The sequence below is a fragment of the Ambystoma mexicanum genome, chromosome 6q, assembly GCF_040938575.1.
Source record: "Ambystoma mexicanum isolate Mex_15411 chromosome 6q, UKY_AmexF1_1, whole genome shotgun sequence".
Taxonomy (NCBI): domain Eukaryota; kingdom Metazoa; phylum Chordata; class Amphibia; order Caudata; family Ambystomatidae; genus Ambystoma; species Ambystoma mexicanum.
Genome location: NC_090937.1, coordinates 206,895,672 through 206,915,846, shown reverse-complemented (window position 1 = coordinate 206,915,846; position 20,175 = coordinate 206,895,672). Strand labels below are relative to the sequence as shown.

Sequence of the window (20,175 nt, the reverse complement as noted above, 5' to 3'; positions counted from 1 at the left end):
TGTCTTCCGCAACAACGTCAAGGCCACTCTCCTCAACTAGCAAGTGGAGGACTGCCTCCTCCACTTCTGCCATGTATATTGTAATATAACACAAATGTAATGTAACTATATTGTAACCTGTATATATACTGCTAATGACTATGTAACTATATTGCAACCTGTATATATATTGCTAATGACCATGTAACTAAGTAACTAAGCTGTGTACTGTAACAAGTGCCATGATGTCCTCGGGCTGTTGTGCGCTATATAAATACAAATAAAACAAATAAACAAACAAAAATCACCCGATACATACACAGAAGAACATTATGTTCTAGCACCAACCTCCAAATAGTAAAGCCACTACAAGAAAGCTAATCTTGGAGGAACTGCCTTCTGCGGTCTAATAGTCAAGCTATGGATCTCAATTCCAAAGGAAATCAGTATGACTGAAGACCACTTAACCTTCCGGAAATGGCTAAAAACTTAGTTATTGAACTCTCCAAGATAAATATGGATCAACAAGTACTACACAACAATCTACCTTATGGGGATGCCACTTCAACACCATGTAATGCACGAACCACGCCAAGAATCTGCACACCAATGCATAGGTGTCATACCAAAAGAAAATAATAGCATAGCTGAACAATAACTAGACACCACCCAAAAACCTACTAGGCACTTCCTTTTGTTGTCCACCCTTACCCAGCACACAATCAGGTCCAAAAGAAAACTGGTTTTCAAATTCAAATTTTGATCAAGCTGTGGGCAATGTCAAAAGAAGTGCAGCAAATAGCTGTCAAATGTTAGGCATGTTCTATAGTTTGTGGATTTGCTTGAGTTTTTGCTGGGACTGCATAAAATAAAATAAGTTTTCATTAAATCATAGAAAAATACACACTGGGCCTCATTACAACCTAGGCGGCCGCGGAATGAACGGTGCTGGTAAGGGACCGGCACCGTTCATTCCGGGCTGCCCTATTACGAGGTCTGCAGTGGGTCCCGCTCTGGACGCCAGGCGTCCTTAGCGGGACCCGCTAGCAGACCAGGATGCTAACAATGGGCCCCTCATTAACGGGCCCGTTGTTAGCATCCTCCCCATTCCCATTGAACCCTATGAGGGCTCAAATGGGAATGGGGATGTATCGGGTACGGGTCCCTCGAAAGGGATTTACCGGGCCCTCCGAGGTTGGAATGACCCTGTAAGTCCCCTTTTGCGGTACCCGGACCTGGTACCCAGTATGGGGGTAGCCATGCTGCTAAAAGCGGCATGGCTACCTAGATACTCGTAATGAGTCCCACTGGCTTTTTGTCCCAGTGTTTAAAACATAATCTGTGCATGTCTGTTATTAACCTTTAATTATTATAGAGGTTTCTGCTGTGTTTTCCCAGCATACTTTCGCATAAATGAGGCATCCACATGGAGTGTATTAAGGAGATGTCTTCTCTTCTCTTTGCATGTTTTGGCACTCAGTGGTGCTACAAGGGTCACTGCATGTGGAAAAATGCAAACCAGCTGAAGCAGGATGGTGGCTGGGGCTCCTGGACGAAGTATGGTTCCTGCTCCCGAACGTGTGGTTCTGGGGTTCGTTTTAGAACACGCCAGTGCAACAATCCCATGTAAGTCACCCAAATCAATATATCTATTTTTCTATTAATCTCGTTACCTGCTTAACACGGTTTTGAAAGAAAAAAACAATGTTATTTTCTTGCTGCCTAATTTCTAACATGTTACACCTTCCCACTTGTAGACTATGGGCCTCATCACGAGTCTGGTGGTAACCCTTAAATGCAGCATTAGCGCTATTACTGATGCATTTAAAGGTCTGCCAGATCATGTCCTTTTCGGATTTGCCCCAGCTCTGAGCTGGGGCCAAATCCGCCGCATATTTGCCGATTTTTGGCAATAGCATGAAAATTCCCCATTGGACCCTATGGGGAATGAAGAATTCCCAAATGGGCCCAATGGGGAATGGGAACCAACCGTTCCGCCAAAGCCATGGTCTAAAGCTAATAGCGTCAGAGGGTTTGGCGGTAGCGCTAATAGTCCCGGCGCTTATAGCGCCGGGGCTGCCATCCAACTGGTGTTGAGGTCCTATATTACTACCCCTCTCCCGTTCTGCTACAAATACGGGTTCAGCATTAAAATCTTGGTTAATAATGTGCCCCAGGCAACGTATCGCAATATAATTTGGAACACTTTGAAGAGCATGGGATTAACATCCTGTCCCTGCAGCAGGCCACTTGACTTCCTTTCTGCTCTTGTATTGCCCCTTACTCACTTATCCACTAACCCATCACGTTTTTGGTCCTGAAAAATGTATTTGCAGTTGCTTTTTGTGCAATGTGGTGCCAACGCCTTCCATTAAATCTAATTTGAAACATCATTCCACCTTAATATGTATTCTGTAGTCAAGGACATCTGTGCGGTTGTTGCATGCTACTACATCTAGCTGTTGACAGAACCGTGTGCTACCACACATCGCTAAGCTTATTTAATCCCCCATTAGGCCTCCATCTGCTCCCAGTGCCTAATTCACCTTAATGTTGTCAGATCGCGCTAACATTTGATAATTTTTCAGTTGAATATCACCCATTCTCTCCATTCCATGTGTACATGTCCATTTTAGCAGTGCCCCTGATTATATAGAAAGTCATTGTGAATTCTGAGTAAATTCTATCAGAGACGTATGTATGGGAATTATTCACAATCACAATCATTAATGTGTACCCATACCTCAATGAGAGTAGTCTGACTGATACATGGATATACATATTATTATATATTTAAAATCAGGTTACAGTGATTCAGTGAGAGGGTTAAGGAAGTGGCTGATCGTGTGTATAGATAACTGATTGGGCGCTTAAAAGGACAATTCCTGTGACATCTTATGTTTCATTGTAAAAATACTATAAGCATAGAGCATGCCTCGTGATAAAATATTTTTGAAGCATAAACGTGTCTCAATGCCAAGTCATCAGTGGCAGTAAATTGGGCCTGCAAGCTCAAAAAGGCCACTAATCGGGGTTGTGGCCTGGCAGGAGACTAAGGGCGTTGTGAGACACATGAGCTCTCCAGCCCTGTTCCTAAGAATATCGCTTTTATGGATCCTCTTGGTGGTTATTGTAACTGTAAGCTCCTGTTTTGGAAGCCTTTCAGAATGAGCAGCTGAAGTTTGGAGCCGGACAACTCATTGTAACTCGTATGTGAGCTAAACCTCCATGATGAGGACGGCATGCCAAGATGCACCGGGTGAATGGTGGAGCACCGGAAGCAGCGTTGATTTGACCCTTTCAGGGTGGGAACTTTTTCGGAGTGTAGCAAATACTTATCTGATCAGTCGCAGTCTGGTTTTGTGCGTTCCCGACACAAGGAGAACAGTAGACCCAAGTTCATGCACAGTGGGGAAAGTTTCCCAGAGTAGTCAATGCCTACCAGTGGGTCAGAATGCTGCTGCATCTACGTTGACTCCCGAGAGCAGCTTCCGGGCCTGCAGCGGCTCGCCACGTTCATTTGCGTGCCGATTGGAGTCACCCATTGAGACTCTCCACTGTTTTCTGGAGCAGTGGGCTGGAGTCGGCTCCCCTGTGGGGTTTGCTGCTGTGAGATAATGGAGCTGCTGGGGCGGACTGTGGTGCACTTTGGTGAAGTAGCGGTTGGCTGATTGCGGTTTTCTGAATAGGGGCTCGATTATCTTTGGTAGGCATGTGTGCGGGGACTGTTGGGTGAGGAGGTGGTGGAGGGGCCTAGTGTGATTTGCAGTATTGTTCACTGGATTGATGGGTATCCGCCTGTAGTACGCCAGTTGAGGGAGTGCTTTCCCTGCACGATTACACTTGTATGCTTAGCTCTCGGAGGGCCTGCAGACGAACAAACAACCCCAAGGGCATGCATAAGGTACATTTTATGATCTTGAGCTCCCTTATGCCCTCGCCAGTTTATCTTTGTTTGTGGGCTTTGCATCCTTTAAAATTATATTAGAGCACAAAGCTGATATTACATGCTGCTGAGTGTGCTGGAGTTCCTGGCCAGTATCTTTCTAGTTCTCACCTCATATCTCCATCGGCTCCTCAGAATACAGCCAGTGTTCTTGTTTGGGAGTTGAAGCCATATCATACGCAGGTGGCTGTACAGGAAGTTGAGCAGGAAATGTAATATAAAGGCCTGCAGAACCAAAGTGAGATCGACATCCTCCATCAAAGACACGCTCCCGCAATCTAAACCGAGCCTGTACTACAAATGCATTGTGTTGTCTCTGATGATAGACAGGAAGCTGCAGAAAAATGTTCACGAATGTTCACGAAGGAACAAAATTCGGATTAGGGGGATTCCTCGTGAAGTCACTGACCAAGAATTGGAATCCTATGTCCAAGACCAAGAACTCTTTCAGGAAATATTGGGGGAGGCAGCACCAAACCTAATGTTGGACCGGCACAACAATGCCAAAACCTCCTAACGGATGTCTTGATGCAGGTGCATTTCTTTCAAAGCGAATAACTAATCTTACACAAATTCAGAACTCAACACGTCGTAACGTTCAGAGGTAATACCTTGGTATTATTTCAGGAACTGGTGCAGGGCACCATCCAAAAGCGTCAGCAGATGAAGCCACTGACTCAATGGTTTGCAAGTAAAGGAATCCAATACAGATGGGGTATCCATTTCGCAGTCTCTTCAAATTGGATGGCATGCAGCATCAATTTACCTCCCTCCTAGCAGCACTAGATGTCTTGAAGATTACGCGAGGTGAACTTCAGATCCCGGATGAAGCTGATCAAGTGCTCCTACGGGTGACTGCAGCAGGGCACGTTCGAGGAAAGACAGACAGAGAGACTATAGACAATCCTCAATGGATAGACGTGAAAGAAGCAGGGATTCGGAGGACCTGAAGTGGTTTGCTGGGTACATGCCATCGAAATATGAGTTCCCAGTACTCCGGATTATGTAGCAAGAGCTTTATTTATTTATTGTTTACATTTATGGCACAGCACCAAACCCTCAGGTATCAGGGCACTAGTTACAGTGAGAGCGTAGTGAAAAATTCTTCACGTGCAAAACTATGCATATACGTTACAGCATACAGGTGGTTCTTGAAAATCATACGTTGGCACAGACACGCTTCATGGTACAGGGACTACATCAGGTATACAGACACACAAAGGCAACATCTGGGAAGTGTGCAGTCTGGCAAAGCCACGCCTCATTGTATGGGGACTACATCAGATACATAGACATGCAAGGCGAAATCAGGTTAGTGGATAATCAACACGCAAGGCAAAATCAGGTAAATGTACACTCTGGCAAAGCCACGCCTCATGGTCAGTGGCGTTGCTAGGGGGGAACCTGAGGGGGCCGCCCCCCCCTGTGAAACCCTGCGCCCCCTTTGTTCCCCCCTACCTAAGACGAGCAGTGACCATGTTCTCCCCCTACTTTTGTCTGTGCCCCCCTACTTTTGTCTTTGGCCCCCTCTGTGCCCCTCCTAAATTCGATTCCTGGCGACGCCATTGCTCATGGTACAGGGGCTACATCAGATAAATGGACACGCAAGGAAAAATCATGCAGGTTATAGATAGCTTAGATACATATTTAGCATTTGTGTGCAGGTCGGGTCAGGTAGGTTGCAAACAGGTTGGGGTACTTATTCAGCACTAAGCTGCAAGATGCAAAGAGGTTAGGAAACACATTTAGAACTCGGCTGCAAGGATGTGCACAGCGCTAGAGAGTGTGGTGAGACAGGTAGGCTATAAGTAGGTGGGGTTAGGAGTAGGCCGGGGAGAATACACGAAAGCGGGTTGTATGCCAACAGGCTAAATTGTGAGAGTGAAAATAAGGAAGGAAGTGTCAAGTCAGAGGTATAGGCAATTAAATTCACCATCTGTTGTGATCCATCTAAGCACAGGAGGCAGGTGAGATAGCAGCGACAATGAGGAACCCGATGTGGAAGGTACGCTAGCCGTTAAATACTCACCCCATATGGCGGGGGGCTACATCAGCCATGCTGGGTAGGAACTGAATAGTTCAGTAGGTTTCAGACAGCTGTAGTGAAAGGCTAACAATGCAATCAGATCGCAGATGGGAGGTGTACAACTGGGTCTCAGGCCGGGCCATGGTAGGCACAAGGTGGGTGTACGATGTAGGCGATCGCGTCAGGAAGCTCACAGATGTAGTTGGGGGCAAGAATATGGTGAAGTATATACTGGCTCATACCTTAGAGTATTGGTACTTGCACGGCCGCTTGTCAGGCCCGGACAGGCATAAACAGGTGTTGTCCATGCATCAGGAAGTCCTGCAGTCAGCCATTGAGGGTCTTGCTTCAATGGGGAGGTCGGCAGCGAATCAGCCTTCATTTGTGGTAGTGTCGGCGGTGGCGGCCATCTTCACAGGGGCTTCTGATCCGTTATTCTTATTCCAAAGGCCACTTGGATGGTCTTCTCTCGATGCACAGGGCAAGCACCCAGTGAATGCAGGTGCAGTTATATGTGAATCTGCCAGCTTCAATGCAGGACAGGCACAGACAGGTGCTGTGCTTGCCAGTTTTATGATTTTTGTTGTTGTTCTCTATTTGTGAAGTTCCACTGAGTTGTAATTTTGTGATCTTTTGCTAGGTGACAGAGCCTTAGGAGCACATGCCCCATTTTAGGTAGTTTTGACCTGACATGTACCCCAAATGGGGTGATATTTTTGTTCTGTTTTCCTATTTGTTGTTCGTACAGTACTGGAGATTCATTTGGTTACTGTGGTTGGAGTTGGGAGATTCTTTATTGCATGGGTATTTCTTGAGGCCAGGGGCATTCTGCTCAATGAAATGTATGGGGTTGCTTGCTAAATATGCTGTTCTGAATTGGTAGTGTTGGGCGATCTTAGAATCTTGTCACTCACTGTGCAGGGGCTTCATTTCCCTAGAAAGAAGAAGAGTGTGCCATCCAAGCTGGTAGAATTAAAGGCCAATATGGTGTTGCTTCAGGTGGCGCACCTGTTGAAGAGGGATTGGCCGAGACTCAGGTCTAAGTGGTTCCCAAACCCATTTTTTGCTTCTTCTTCCCAAAAGAAGGCAGGAGTAGCAATTTTGATTAATAATTCTCTTAGTTTTGAGAAAGTAAAGATGCTTACATGTGACCATGGAAGGTATTTAGGACTTCATATTTGGATTGGGGTAATGACCTTCCCACATATTGCTCAATTTAAAAAAGGTGACCTTATTATTGGGGGTGATTTTAATGCAGTATTAGATGGGAGGATGTAGAGATCAAGCCCTACCTCGGGAGGCGAGGCTGTGACACCAATCTCCCTTCAAAAAGCAATTAATGATCTACAATGATTAGATGCCTGGAGACATTTACTTCCCCTGTGTTTGTGACTTTACACATGCCTCCCATGTACACTGTAGTTTTTCTAGAACTCATTATTCCTTGGTTTCTCATTCCCTTCTTTTGGCGATCAGTTCCGCCAATATAGAACTAGCGATAGTATTGAATCACTCACCCATCACGTTGCAGTTGGATATGTATGCTGTGGGAATTAGGGAAGCAACTTTAAGGAAACTGAATGATTCTCTATCAGCTGATGTAGCTTGCTGCACAACCATTTCAGAGAGGATTTCCCAATATTTTCAGGATAACTCTACAGCTGACAACTATTTGGGATGCTTTTAAACCCACCTTGTGGGGCGATTTCATAAGTTTAGCTTCAGCAAGGAAATGTCTCTTGAGGGCACAAAGGTTGGCAGCTGAATAGAGAGTTCAGAATTGGGAAACTAAATACAAGGGGGACGGGTATCATAAGACATATAGACGTTTCCAGGTAGCAAGGTCAGAACTGAAAGCCCTTTGGGCAGACGATATTTAACATAAAATGCTCTGCACTAAGAATTTATATTTTAGTACATCTAACAAGGCTTTGCAGGTGTTAGCATACAAATTAAGAGCACAGAGGACTAGTCATACAATTGCCCGACTGCAGGTTAAATCGGGCTGCTTGCGAGATGACGAACCCACTAAAATTCTAATTCTGTCGCAATATTGCACACAACTGTTTAAATCAGATTATTTAAATAAAGTACACCAGGAAGCTTTTATTCAAGAAGCACACCTTCCTATAATATCTAATGATCACAGGCAGCTGTTGGAAAATCATATAACTACTGAAGAGGTTTCCCAGGCGAGACAGACTCTTTCTGTCAGTATGTTCCCTTGCCTGGGTGGTTTCTCAGCCCTCTTTTATAACAAATTCTCGGCCTTACTGGCTCCTCAATTGGCCAAGTTATTTAATACATTTATGTAAACCGGGCCAATCACCCCTAGTATGGGAGAATCAGTGCTGACCCAGACAGGCAAACCAGATAAGCATCTCACCCTAAGTACACCTTATAGACCTTTTGCTTTTCACAACTATGATTCTCATATCTATTCCAAAGTGTTGACTCTCCACTTGGCTGCTGTTTTTCCGGGAGTAGTAGGCAAGGACCAGACCGGATTTATCCTGGGATACCAAACACATGATAATATTCGCAAAACTGTCAACATTATAGAATGTGCAAAACAGAGCAAATGGGAATTGGCCATTCTGTCTATAAATGCTGAAAAATCTTTCGATATAATAGACTGGGTGTATGTTTTGGCTGTTCTAAACAGGTTTGTGTTTGGACCTGTCTTTGTAAAAAGAGTATTGGCTAATGTTATGCATCCTACTACACGTATTGAGCTAAATGGATCGTTATTAGAATCCCTGAACCTACAGAGAGGGACCGTCAATTGTGTCCATTGTCCCCATTGTTATTTGCTTTATGTATGGAGCCCCTAGCACTGCAAATTCGTTCATCTGCAGCAATCCATGGGCTGGAGATAGCGGAATATCTACATAAGGTATGTGTTATACGTGGACAATCTTCTCTTTTAGATGTGCAACTTGCAAACCACATAACCACACATAGGGGGTCATTACGAGTTTGGAGGCAGCCATGGTGCTATTAGCACCATGGCTGCCTCCAAACCCGGGTCCGGGTCCGGTGTCTCTGAATGGGGACTTACCGGGTCATTCCAACCTTGGAGGACCCGGAAAGTCCCCATTCAGAAAACCATTCCCCATTCCCATTTGAGCCCCCATAGGGCTCAATGGGAATGAGGAAGGAGCTAATAACGGGCCCGCAAATTGTGGGCCTGTTATTAGCTCCATGGTCCCTTAACGGGTCCCGCTAAGAACGGCTGGTCAGACCAGCCGTTCCTGGTGGGACCCGCTAAGGGACCTCGGAATATGGCAGTAGGGGGTTAACGGCACCGGCATCCTTACCGGTGCCATTAACCCCCTACCGCCATACTCGGAATGAGGCCCATAGTCTCTATTCTGGAAACATTCCATCAGGTTTCGGATTGCAAAATATATTTGGCAAAATCCATTATAGTTAACATTTCAGAGACACCTGAGACAATTGCTAGATTATAGAACAATTATGCATTCCAATACCTGGAGGTGCATATGACTGCGCAATATGATCACTTTTATTCTGCTTATATTCCAGAGTTGCTGTCATCAGTTGCTGTCATCTGTCAAAAGAGATCCAGCATGATGGGGAAATTTCGTAGCTAGGGAGTATGATAGCGATCAAAATTACTCTGCTGCCATGGTTGCTATATGTTTTCCAGGCTTCAATCCCAGATTTTCAGGTTTATATGGGTTAAAAAATTCCCTAGAATAGTTAGGCATACCCTCATAGCGGCGATAGAAAAAGGAGGCCTTGCAGTTCTGGATATTAAAAGTTGCTTATACACAGCACAGATAGCCTTACTGTTAGACAGTCAAGCCGCAACACAAATCCCAAGATCGGAGTCCCTTTACATGACTGGTTCTGGAGTACCCCAGCAATGAGGAAAAGGAGTTGTCTTCTGCTCCCTTAAACTAGGGCTGTAATTGACTACTGGGACAAAGTTGCCCATAAATATGCAGTTATTACTTTCCCAAACCCACTTACATGAACATAGAATGGCTTGGACTCCCCCCCCCCCCCCCCCGGGTAGAGATATTAGGAGATGTACCCATTGGATCAATGCTGGGTTGGTACGCTTAGGTCAACTGTTTCAGAATGGTCTGCTCTTATATTTTGAGCAACGTAAGCAACATTTTATGGTAGGGGATCGGGATAGGTATGGGTACATACAACTGAGGCATTGGTCTGCTGAGGTAAGGGTGGCCAAGAGAGCTAATCGAGAAACAATGCAGTTTGAGGTTTCATTTATAGGGGATTCTTCTGCCGGAAAGGTCTTTTCACTTTACAAATAATTCAATGTTAATAGGTTTATGACTCCCCACACGTACCAAGGCCAAATGGGAAGAAGATATAGGAACACCAATTGATGACTTAGTCTGGTATAATATTTGGTAGAGAGTTGGGAAAACGTTGAAATGTATTCGGGTGAAAGAGAATGGTTTTAAATTGATGTACAGATGGTAACTCACCCCTGAGAGGATGAATACGATGAATCTGATGGTCCCTCCCACTTTTTGGAGATGCAATAGATTCCAAGAAACATTTTATCAAATGTGGTGGGCATGTACATTTATACCGGGGTATTGGAAAGAGATATTAGCACAAATTAAAAACACTAATGGTGTGAACCTATTAGCCGAACCTCGAGTGGTGTTGTTGGGTGATGAAGATGTGTGTGGTCAATGTACATTACTGGCTATGTCCTCTAGGTTGACGACTCACTTTTTAGTAGCAGCTAGGATAACCGTTGTCCGAAATAGGAAATCCTCAACTGCGCCAGATATAAGGGAATGGTTGGCAAAGATGTGGTTTATAGCAGCAATGTGCAAGATTGAGGCTGCCCTCAAGTTGGAGATGTAAACATTTCTATAAGAATGACCCCCTTGTATTACTTTTGTACCTCGTAACCAGCACCCTGGTATTTACCACAGACTGCATGAGATGTCATGCTCTTCTTTATTATAGTATCGGCATTGCTTGATTGTATGCTCTGAGGGTTGTAGCACAATCTTTCCTCCTTTTTCCTTTTTCCTTTTGCTTTGCATATTGTCAGTTGTATTTTTTATATGTTGCATTGTTATTATGACATGTACCAGGTAGCTAGTGATGCTACCTGGTATATGCAGAATGATGTATTCCTTCACCAACATCTATATGCGTTCGTTCATCTATGGGTGTTTATTATGTTTGCGCTTCAATAAGAATTAATTGACAAAAAAAGGCCTCTCATCACAATTATCAAAAGCAATGAGCTTGACTAAAATTGGGCACATTTGCATTTTTTATGTGCCATATGGGGCAAGTGTTATTGGGGCCGGGTTGGCAGGCCAAACTAGCATGGGGCATCACCTCATGCAAAATTGGCCCCAGCCTCTCTCCTTATTATTCCCCACAGTGTGTGGTGCTCATTTAATAACCATGGCCCTGCCAAGATTCGAACCTGCATCAGCAGGTTCTGCATGGATGTGAAAGCGAGTGCTCTACTCACTGTGCTATGTGACTGGCTGGTAGCAAACTTCTCAGCAGTATCCACACTACCATCTATTGGTCCAGTACTGCCCTTTTCTATGAGGTCAAAACTGTAGCTGACTGATCCTGGTCGCTAAAGGTACTTTTACAAACATAGCCAAACGTGGCCTTCTGTGACAATCTCAAATATTTCACCAATATACCTATATATTGCATATATATGCTAGAGCTCCTTTGAATGTGCGATTATGGGTTCGTTTTTAATTAGATCCAGTGAATTGAAAAGTTTAGTTTTCAATCTTAAATTAAGAAAAATGATACCATATCAATACATTTATGTAAGTCAAAAAACTCTACAAATCAATGGCTCATTATCAAAAATGAGAAAGTGACATGATACTTAAAGGCCTATAAGGCAATGACATAAATCATACAAATAACCCTGAAACTCACCTTTTCTAATGTTCTAAAAACCAGTTTTCCTGCATTATGCTGACCAAACTAGAATGGTTCTCCCATCAAGAAAGCAACCTCTGGCTCTCCCTGCATCTCCAAAACACATTGACGCTGCTTTGGGCACCCACAATGGCATCCAAGCTGATGCACAGGAACCACCAATGTCATCTCTGAACTCCACGCTTGACCGCCTCACCATCTCTGATTTTCACTTGAAGACGATGCTGAAGCTCCACTGTATCCCTCTCTGAGAACCGTCAAGTCTTCTAGCATCCCTTACTCGACACCGCCGCCTGGTCACCATATTCTTTCCAGCTCCAAGCCTATGCCACTGCAGTATACTGATGCTGTTTTGAGCCAGCAGAGCCAGTTTGTTGCCAAAGGTCAGTTTGTGCTTCTCCACACTGGAGGAAAACAAGTCATTCATTGCTGCAGACCTGACATCGGCTGCTGTCCACAATCGCACATTTCCACTCTTCCACTTTTCCCACGTCTTGTGCCGAAAGCGCCCAGACTGCTGGCCTGATGCCAAAAAACCTGCAGCTGAGCCCCAAAAACATGAGCATAAGGTGTTTGATGAGGCCCCTTTGCCTCTGGTCCACCATCACAGAACCTGGTGGCTTTCAAGCCCCTTTATCTACTTTTATGAAGACAAATTCATTAAACATTTATATTGAATGCTTAAATCAATTGCTTGCATGCCCGTCTTCACCCAGTATGCTCCTTCATTACAAAGTCTGCATTTTCTGTGTTTCTTTCATAAGGGAGAGGTCGTTTTTTTAATTATCTGTGTGCATGGCTATTTTTTTAATTCAAGTTCCTATTTTTCTATAACTTTGGGAGGACATTTTATTTTGGTATCACCATAGTATTAATGTTTGTGTTGCATTAGTACCAGCTCACTCCCTTCCTGAAAAATATGCCTGCCTTTGTCCCGTGTTACCAAAAGAGGCAAAGAAGTTATAACTGTTGGGATGTGCCTGTTTTAACTCTTTGATTGGGATCACTGCTGGTTTAATGCTAGTGTGTCTGGTGTATACACTACCTATCTGTGTATTCCTGCAGAGCAGTAGATATGTCATCACAATGTATTTTTCTAGGGTCTACTACCAAAGATTGGCAGTTCAGGTCATTGCTAATTGGTGGCCTGCTTGTCACACAGGAACGCTCCACTTGATTCCATCCATCGTTCTTCTACTGACTGAGGAAGTGCTAGAGATGTTGTTAACTTTCCTGAAATTCCAAGAGAAGAACAAGTGCACAAAGATGGAGTGCTCCACCACTGACACCTTTCCATCCCTAGTGCTGCTAGGCGTTTCCAGAGCATAGTGTATTTCAAAATACCAATATAAATGCTGAAAGACAACAATATTTGCTGACCCAAACTTTTGTTACATTCATATTTTAGCTTGTTTTCTTTCTTCAGTCTTGTGTGTTTGTAGGTTTTCTGACGAGGTATTATTTATTTTTAAAAGAGAGATTGATGGTTTTGCTTTTTTTATTCAGGCCTGTTAATGGTGGTCAGGATTGTCCTGGTGTTAATTTTGAATATCAGCTCTGCAATACAGAGGAATGCCCAAAACATTTTGAAGACTTTAGAGCTCAGCAGTGTCAGCAGCGCAACTCTCAATTTGAGTTCCAGAATGCTAAACATCAGTGGCTGCCGTATGAACATCCAGACAGTAAGTTGTTCATATGATTTTATAGTAGAAATTGAGCTTCCTCAAAGGTTCACAATGGATTATATGGTGGCATAAAAAAGGTGCTGCTGTCACTGTTTATCCTGTGATCTGATTTAGTAAGTTATAGCATAGTAAGAACTTCTGTTCTAACTTGCAGTGTTATGCCGATGACACCCAGCTCTCCTTCAGGCTCCCCTCAGCTTCCTCTGCTCCTTCTCTCATACCTTACTGTCTTTCTGCAATTCATGAATTGTGCGCTTCCAATGATCTCTGTCTCAACGCCAATAAGACTGAGATCCTCCTCATTGGGACACCTGCTCACGCCTTCCATCTCTCACTCTGACCGCCCACCCTTGGCCCTCTTCCTTCACCTTCCTGTGAGGTTAAGAACCTTGGTGTCATCTTCAACTAAACCCTCTCCTTCTCTCCTCACATCTCTGACGTTTCTAAGAAATCACCTATCAGCTGCACCTCCTCAGAGGTATTGTGCCTTTTCTCACTTTCCTCCAGAGGCTCACTGTCTCCAGGGCCCTGGTCCTCTCTAAGCTGGACTAATGCAAAAGTCTCTTCTAAATCTGCCTCCTTCTACTACTAATCCAGAACAGGATTGCGAGACTTGCCCTTGACCACAGGCCCAGGGATCATATCTCTCCGGTCCTAAAATCTCTCCACTGGCTCCCTGTGGCTGCATGGATCAAGTTCAAGACCCTCTGCATCGTCCACAAGGCTTTCTGGAGCAGCGGACCACACTAACTTTCTCTTCCAAGGCATCTTCCTTCTCGAGCCCTCCGCTTATCCACCTCAACTCTCTGTGGGTCAGACGCTTCTCCGGGCAGAGTGTGTGGGCTAGATCTCTGTCCTCAGATGAGGACTACCTCTGGAACAGCCTTCCCGCCTCTCTCAAACTTGAGCAGCACGACCTAAGGTTCAGGAAGCAACTCAAGACCTTCATTTTCTCTTCTGCTTTCTCTCTCCCTCTCCCTTGCTGATGTCCCTGTCTGCTGCAGATACTGGCTACCTGGGTACCTACTGAACCCATGGGACCAGACTCATGCATGACCAGTTGCCTTTGCACTTGCCCTTGCACTGCCTCCAGGCCTCCCAACCACTTAGGAACTGTATCTGCAACCCTACACACATGAGCCAACTCCCTGATTCTCTGCACTCATGAGCCAACTCCCTGGCAGCATTTATGAATTCCTTTGCACCTTCCCGCCCACCCTCGCACTTGTGCGATCTGAATGACACAAGGCCTATTAAGATCGTTGTTTTGTCCCCTTTTGTCTTTCCCTTCCTGTCTTGTCGCACAGAGAAACATTTGTGTAAACGCACGTTATAAATGACTTATCATATCATATCATCATATCATAACTTTGGAAAAGGTGGTTATAGATAGGTTATAAAAACATAATGAAAAGGGGAATAAACTACAGTGCCACTGACATTTGCCATACTCCTTCAGGAATATGAGGTTACCTTTCATTGTCACCACACACAAACCTCAGGAATCATATTGTGTATATAATCACGCATCTCTTGTTATTCCAGGTTCTGTCCTTCAATGGTTTCACTTTTAGCTCTATGATTAGTCATATTCTGTTTCTTGGGCTGGCCACCCCTCTTCACCATGCCCCTTAATTTTTGGTGCTCCCCACTTTTTATTTCCTTTACACAGTCCCTCTCTCCTCTCTGATCCAATCTTTCTCTCCTCTCTGATCCAATCCTTTTTGCCATTTTTTTGCTGATAGTTAGATCTCCTTCTCATTCTCTTCCTTCTCTGATACTCTGCATTCTATCGTTTTATCTTGCCTTACGACCATCCAACCTTGGATGCACGCTCACTTCCTGCATCATAACCTCCTTCAAGACGGAAATTCTATTCTTTCCCTGTTCCTCTTCTTCCCCCACACATACTGACCTTGTCTCCTCCTTCCTTTACTTCTCTTCATCTGCTCCTAAACTCTGAATTTTTCGGACCCTTCTCTTTCTTTCTCCCTTCATGTCACTAACACAATTTGTGTCTGCCGCTTCTGCCCTTACAATCTTTGCTGCACCCATCCTATTCTTTCGTTTCAGGCTACTAACATGATTATCTCCCCACTTGTTTTCTCTTCTCTTAACTGCTGTTCTGCTCTCTTTCTTGGTCATCTAATCTTACTCCTCTTCACTCTGCCTTTATCTCTGCTATCTGCTTACCCTTTCAATCACCTGCCTGTTCCTTTATGTTGTCCTCTCTCTTATCTCTATCTTTACCATTTGACTCTCGTATTCTCTTTCACTTTCTTTGTATCATACTTAAGTGTCTGCAAGGCCCTGCACACTCTTATCTTTCCTTTGTTCTCTCTTGTCATTCTCTGTCGATCTTCTTTGATCAGAATCACTCTATCTCCTCTCTGTTCCTAAACCCCCTTGGCCTCCTCAAGCTTGTGTTCATTTTCATTGGCTGCCTCATACATTGGAATTCCTTACCCCATGCCATGCTTTCCTCTTCCTCTCTTCACGTTTTCCATATGTACCTCAGAACTCACCTACCCTCTCTTCTTCCAGACACCTCATCTTTGCTCTCTCTTCTGCTAATCATTGTATTGCCAACTTGACCATTATTTGTACCATTGTTTATGTATGTTTGTTCAATGCTTTAGTGAAAACACTTTATAAATGACAGCAAAATACACACACACTAGCCCTTTTCTGACTATCTTGCAAAGTGCAGCAGTGTGCGTTATAGAATTGTACAATAGCGGCTATGGGGGTAAGACCAATGGCTGGTCCAAGCCCCAGTTGATTAATGCACATTCTATAGACATTCTGGTGCAACAGGTTCTAACTACGGTAAGTTTATATCATGATTCATCCTTTGAATATCAATAAAGTAGTGGCCTTATTTTGAAAAAAGATACAATTTATGTGTGCACCAATTTCATTATTGATTGTTTATCGGGATATGGATGCTTAAAATGTAGTCAATGACTATTATTAGCTCCCGGGGAAGGGCACACAGCCAATCAGGTTCTGTGGATTGTGGGCTGAATCCTGTAATCTCGGCCCACGTTCCATGGAACGTGCAGGCTGCCTCCCCTGGCGTGGGCCGCCATCTCCCTCCCACCCTCCCTCATCCGTTAAAAAAACAAAATAAATCCCAAAAGCCCCTCCCCAACACCACGCCCACCTACCAGATTGCTGTAGCTTCCCTTTCCCGGCTGCCATGGTCATAAAAGAGGGACTCTGTATGGAACCCCGCCTTCTATAACCATGATGGACATTTTGGTCAAGTATTTTTATTCATTCAACGGGATGCACGCGGTGTCCCATGAATGAATGAAAATACTTTTTGGTTTCAAGTTCCAAGGGCTGCAATGGCTGGGTAACGCACAGGCCTATAACTTGGGCTGCCGGGCTGTTACCCCTGTTCCAGCTCTTGCAACGGGGGATTAACACTATAATATTGATCTCCTTCTCAACATTCTGACTCAGCAACAGCCTCACAAGTAGCATATATGAAATGCGCTCATCTTCCATACCAAGGTATCTTCACAACAATGGCAAACTCCTTTCCTGAAGCTTTTCCCTTCACAGTTTAGGGGAGTTAGAAAAAAGGTAATTAACTGGAAAGTTCCAAGAAAAATTAAACTATGCCTTTCGAAGGGGAAAATATGGAAAGAACTCCAGCATTGTAGAAAAATGTTACTTTATTTCATGATGATGATAATAGCCTTGTAGACCTGGCGAGGGGTCATTATCCCTTGGGATAGTTGTTCTTCCCTAAATAATGGCTCTATGCTTTGTCCTGGGCTATAATTTTAGGATGTGTAACTATCTCACAATAATTGACTCTACAATAATCTATCAGGCATAATTATTGCAGACCTCAATACACTTGTTCTTCATAAGAAAGGACATATGCAATTGTTTTATGTGTGTGATCAGCAGCACAAGGTTGTGAAAATGATGGAACTGTGCTAGGTCCTACATCACATGACATCTCTATAAAGAACATCCACTGCCTTAGACTGTTAAGAGGGTGTGGGTTAGCCATTACAAAATATAGCAATTGGGTGCATTTTGTGCAGACAAAGCCAACAATCACGTAGGCAGTGGAAGTGCATCGAATTATTTGAAATGAGGGCATGAATAATTGGTTAAAAACAGTTCATTCTCAAAATAGGTGTTTACTTCTGATTACATGCAGAAGATTGTATTTGGTAGTGAACAAAGATGGCAGACAATGTTCTGCAAATAAGCATTGTTGATTTTTAGAGGAAATGATTTCTCGTATTTTTGCACATAGGGATGTTTCATAAGTTCATTAAACTTAAAAAAATGAAGACAGTTTTGTTGTTTTACATGTGAGAATTGCAGCTCCCTAGGGACAATGATGCCCTGGTTGCTGAAAGCACTATGTAGAAGAATGGAAAAATCATGGTTTTATATAAACAGTAGATGCTTTATCGCGAAAGGTTTTTGTGTCAGAACTGGTTAAAAAATGTAAACTGCGTTGCCACGTGGAAGGAAATGTTGCACTGCAGCACTGGGGTAGGAGCAGAGTTCATAAATAGAACGTATGGCACTTTGGGAGGTTGTAAAGTATGGAAGAAGGGTGGGTAGTTTTCAGAAGAGTGACACCTAAACCCAAATGTTGTCCCATGAATTACCCAATGAAACACAGGTTTACCCCTCTAGTAAAGAAGAAGGGGGACAGTCCGCTGTAGTGAAAGCTGCAGAAAGGCCAATATGAATGAGCATAGAACATAGCTACTCAGACTGTAGGAGGGGACCTATGCAGACCTGGAGGCTTGAAAATCAATGAGTTGGCCTACATATGTTTTTCTTTGCAAGATGTGGTTTTCTTATTTTTTTTTTTAAACAATACTTATAGGATATTAACATTTTGTGAGAGTGGGTGTCCTAGATGTAACATGGAGTGAATGCAAGAGAATTAACTAGATAGGTTTAGGAAAAATAGGTAAAAAAGAACAAATTATCCAGAAAGCTCTATTTTTGTATTTGTATTTGTATTAAATTAATTTAGCGCTTTTCGCCAAAAGCTCTAGTTCAAAAAAGAATAAGAGCTGTACAATCAAGATGAGAAATGCATTCCAGGTACAAAAATCATAAGTGGGGAGAGAGATAAGGTTCAGCTGTTAGAAAGAGCAGATAACAGATGAGCTTTGAGAGTAGATTAAAAAAATACAAAAAGATAAAGAAGCACAAATAGATATAGGAAGAGAGTTCCCGTGTTCGGACGCAAGAAGAGCAAAGGACCGGATGGGAGAAGATGCACATGGAGCTTTGGGGACAGAGAGAAGAAACTGATTCTGGTGAAGGGAGGGGCTGGGAAGGGGAATAGAGTGAGATAAGTGAAGAAAGATAAATAGGGGCGAGACCATGGATACACTTAAAGACAATCAAGAGAAAATGATAATAGACAAGACTGAAAAGGAAGAAGCAATATCGAAAGCAAAGAAGATGTGAGCAAAGATTGAGGAGAAAAATAGAAAAGAAGACAAACAGAAGAATTATAGATGGAACAAAGAGAAAGAAGTTGAGAAGCAAGAACACCACAGGAGAGAGCTGAACAATAATTGATACAGGAGAAAAACAAACAAGAAAGAAAAAGCTTAGTAGCGTGGAAAGAAAGATAGGGTTGAGCACGAAGAATATTGAAAAAAGCACAGCAACAGGATTGTGCACTAGAAGCAATATGTAAACAGAAGGAAATACAGGGGCCAAAGATTACACCCAAGGTACGAGCAGAGAGAGAAAAGGGTAGGGAAGAAGGGGGAAAAGAAAGGGTGGGAGGGGGAAGAGTAGGAGGAATGGTAGTCGCAGGGGAAAATGGAACCTTGCTCTTCAAAGGATTGAGATGTAGAAAGTAGGAAGACATCCATTTCTGGACTTCGGAAAGACCGTTAGAGACAGAGTGTATAGTGGCATCAAAAGAAGAGAAGGAAAACAAGATTTGAGTGTCATCAGCATAAAGATAAGGAAAGATTGAAAGACAAATTAAGAGCAGAAAGTAGAGCTGTGTAAAATGAGAAATGCAGTGGACCAAAGACAGACCCTTGGGGGACACCACATATAGGATGAGAGCCCACGTTATTGAGCAAAACCAAGGGGAGAGATACAAATGGAACCATTTAAGAACTGAGCCAGATAGACCAAGAGTGTAAACCAAGGAAATGAGAAAGGAGTGGTCAAGATTATCAAATCCTGCAGAAGAATCTAAGAGGATGACAATAGTGGAAGATTTTGAATGACGAGATGTGAGAAGAGAATTGGAGACATGCAAGAGAGCAGTCTCCATAGAATGAGAAGGTCGAAATCCAGATTGAAGGGGAGGCCAACAAGAATGAAGATTAAGAGAGGCAGAGACTTGTGCATAAGCAGCATGCTCAAGAGGTTTAGATAAGAAAGGAAGAAGAGACATTAGGCCTCCTTACGAGTCCGGCGTTAACCGAGGCGGTAAAACCGCCTGGTTAACGCCGGACTCGTATTACCATTCCGCCTCTGTGATTCCCGGATTTACCGGGGCATTACAACCCCGGTTTTCCGGGAATCACAGAGGCGGAATGGTGTAAATCCCCATTCCCATTGAGTCCTAT

The 20,175-nt window shown here is 43.7% G+C and overlaps 1 protein-coding gene across 2 annotated transcripts in view; it reads left to right on the top strand.

Annotated features, from left to right (window-relative positions):
- ADAMTS3 (ADAM metallopeptidase with thrombospondin type 1 motif 3) overlaps positions 1-20,175 on the top strand; it is a 675,879-nt gene that overhangs the window by 537,097 nt on the left and 118,607 nt on the right. For both annotated transcript variants that reach the window (XM_069630646.1, XM_069630645.1), the window contains exons 12-13: positions 1,460-1,605; positions 13,398-13,573. In XM_069630646.1, the coding sequence (XP_069486747.1) occupies positions 1,460-1,605; positions 13,398-13,573 (322 nt within the window). The remainder of the gene's footprint in view (positions 1-1,459; positions 1,606-13,397; positions 13,574-20,175) is intronic.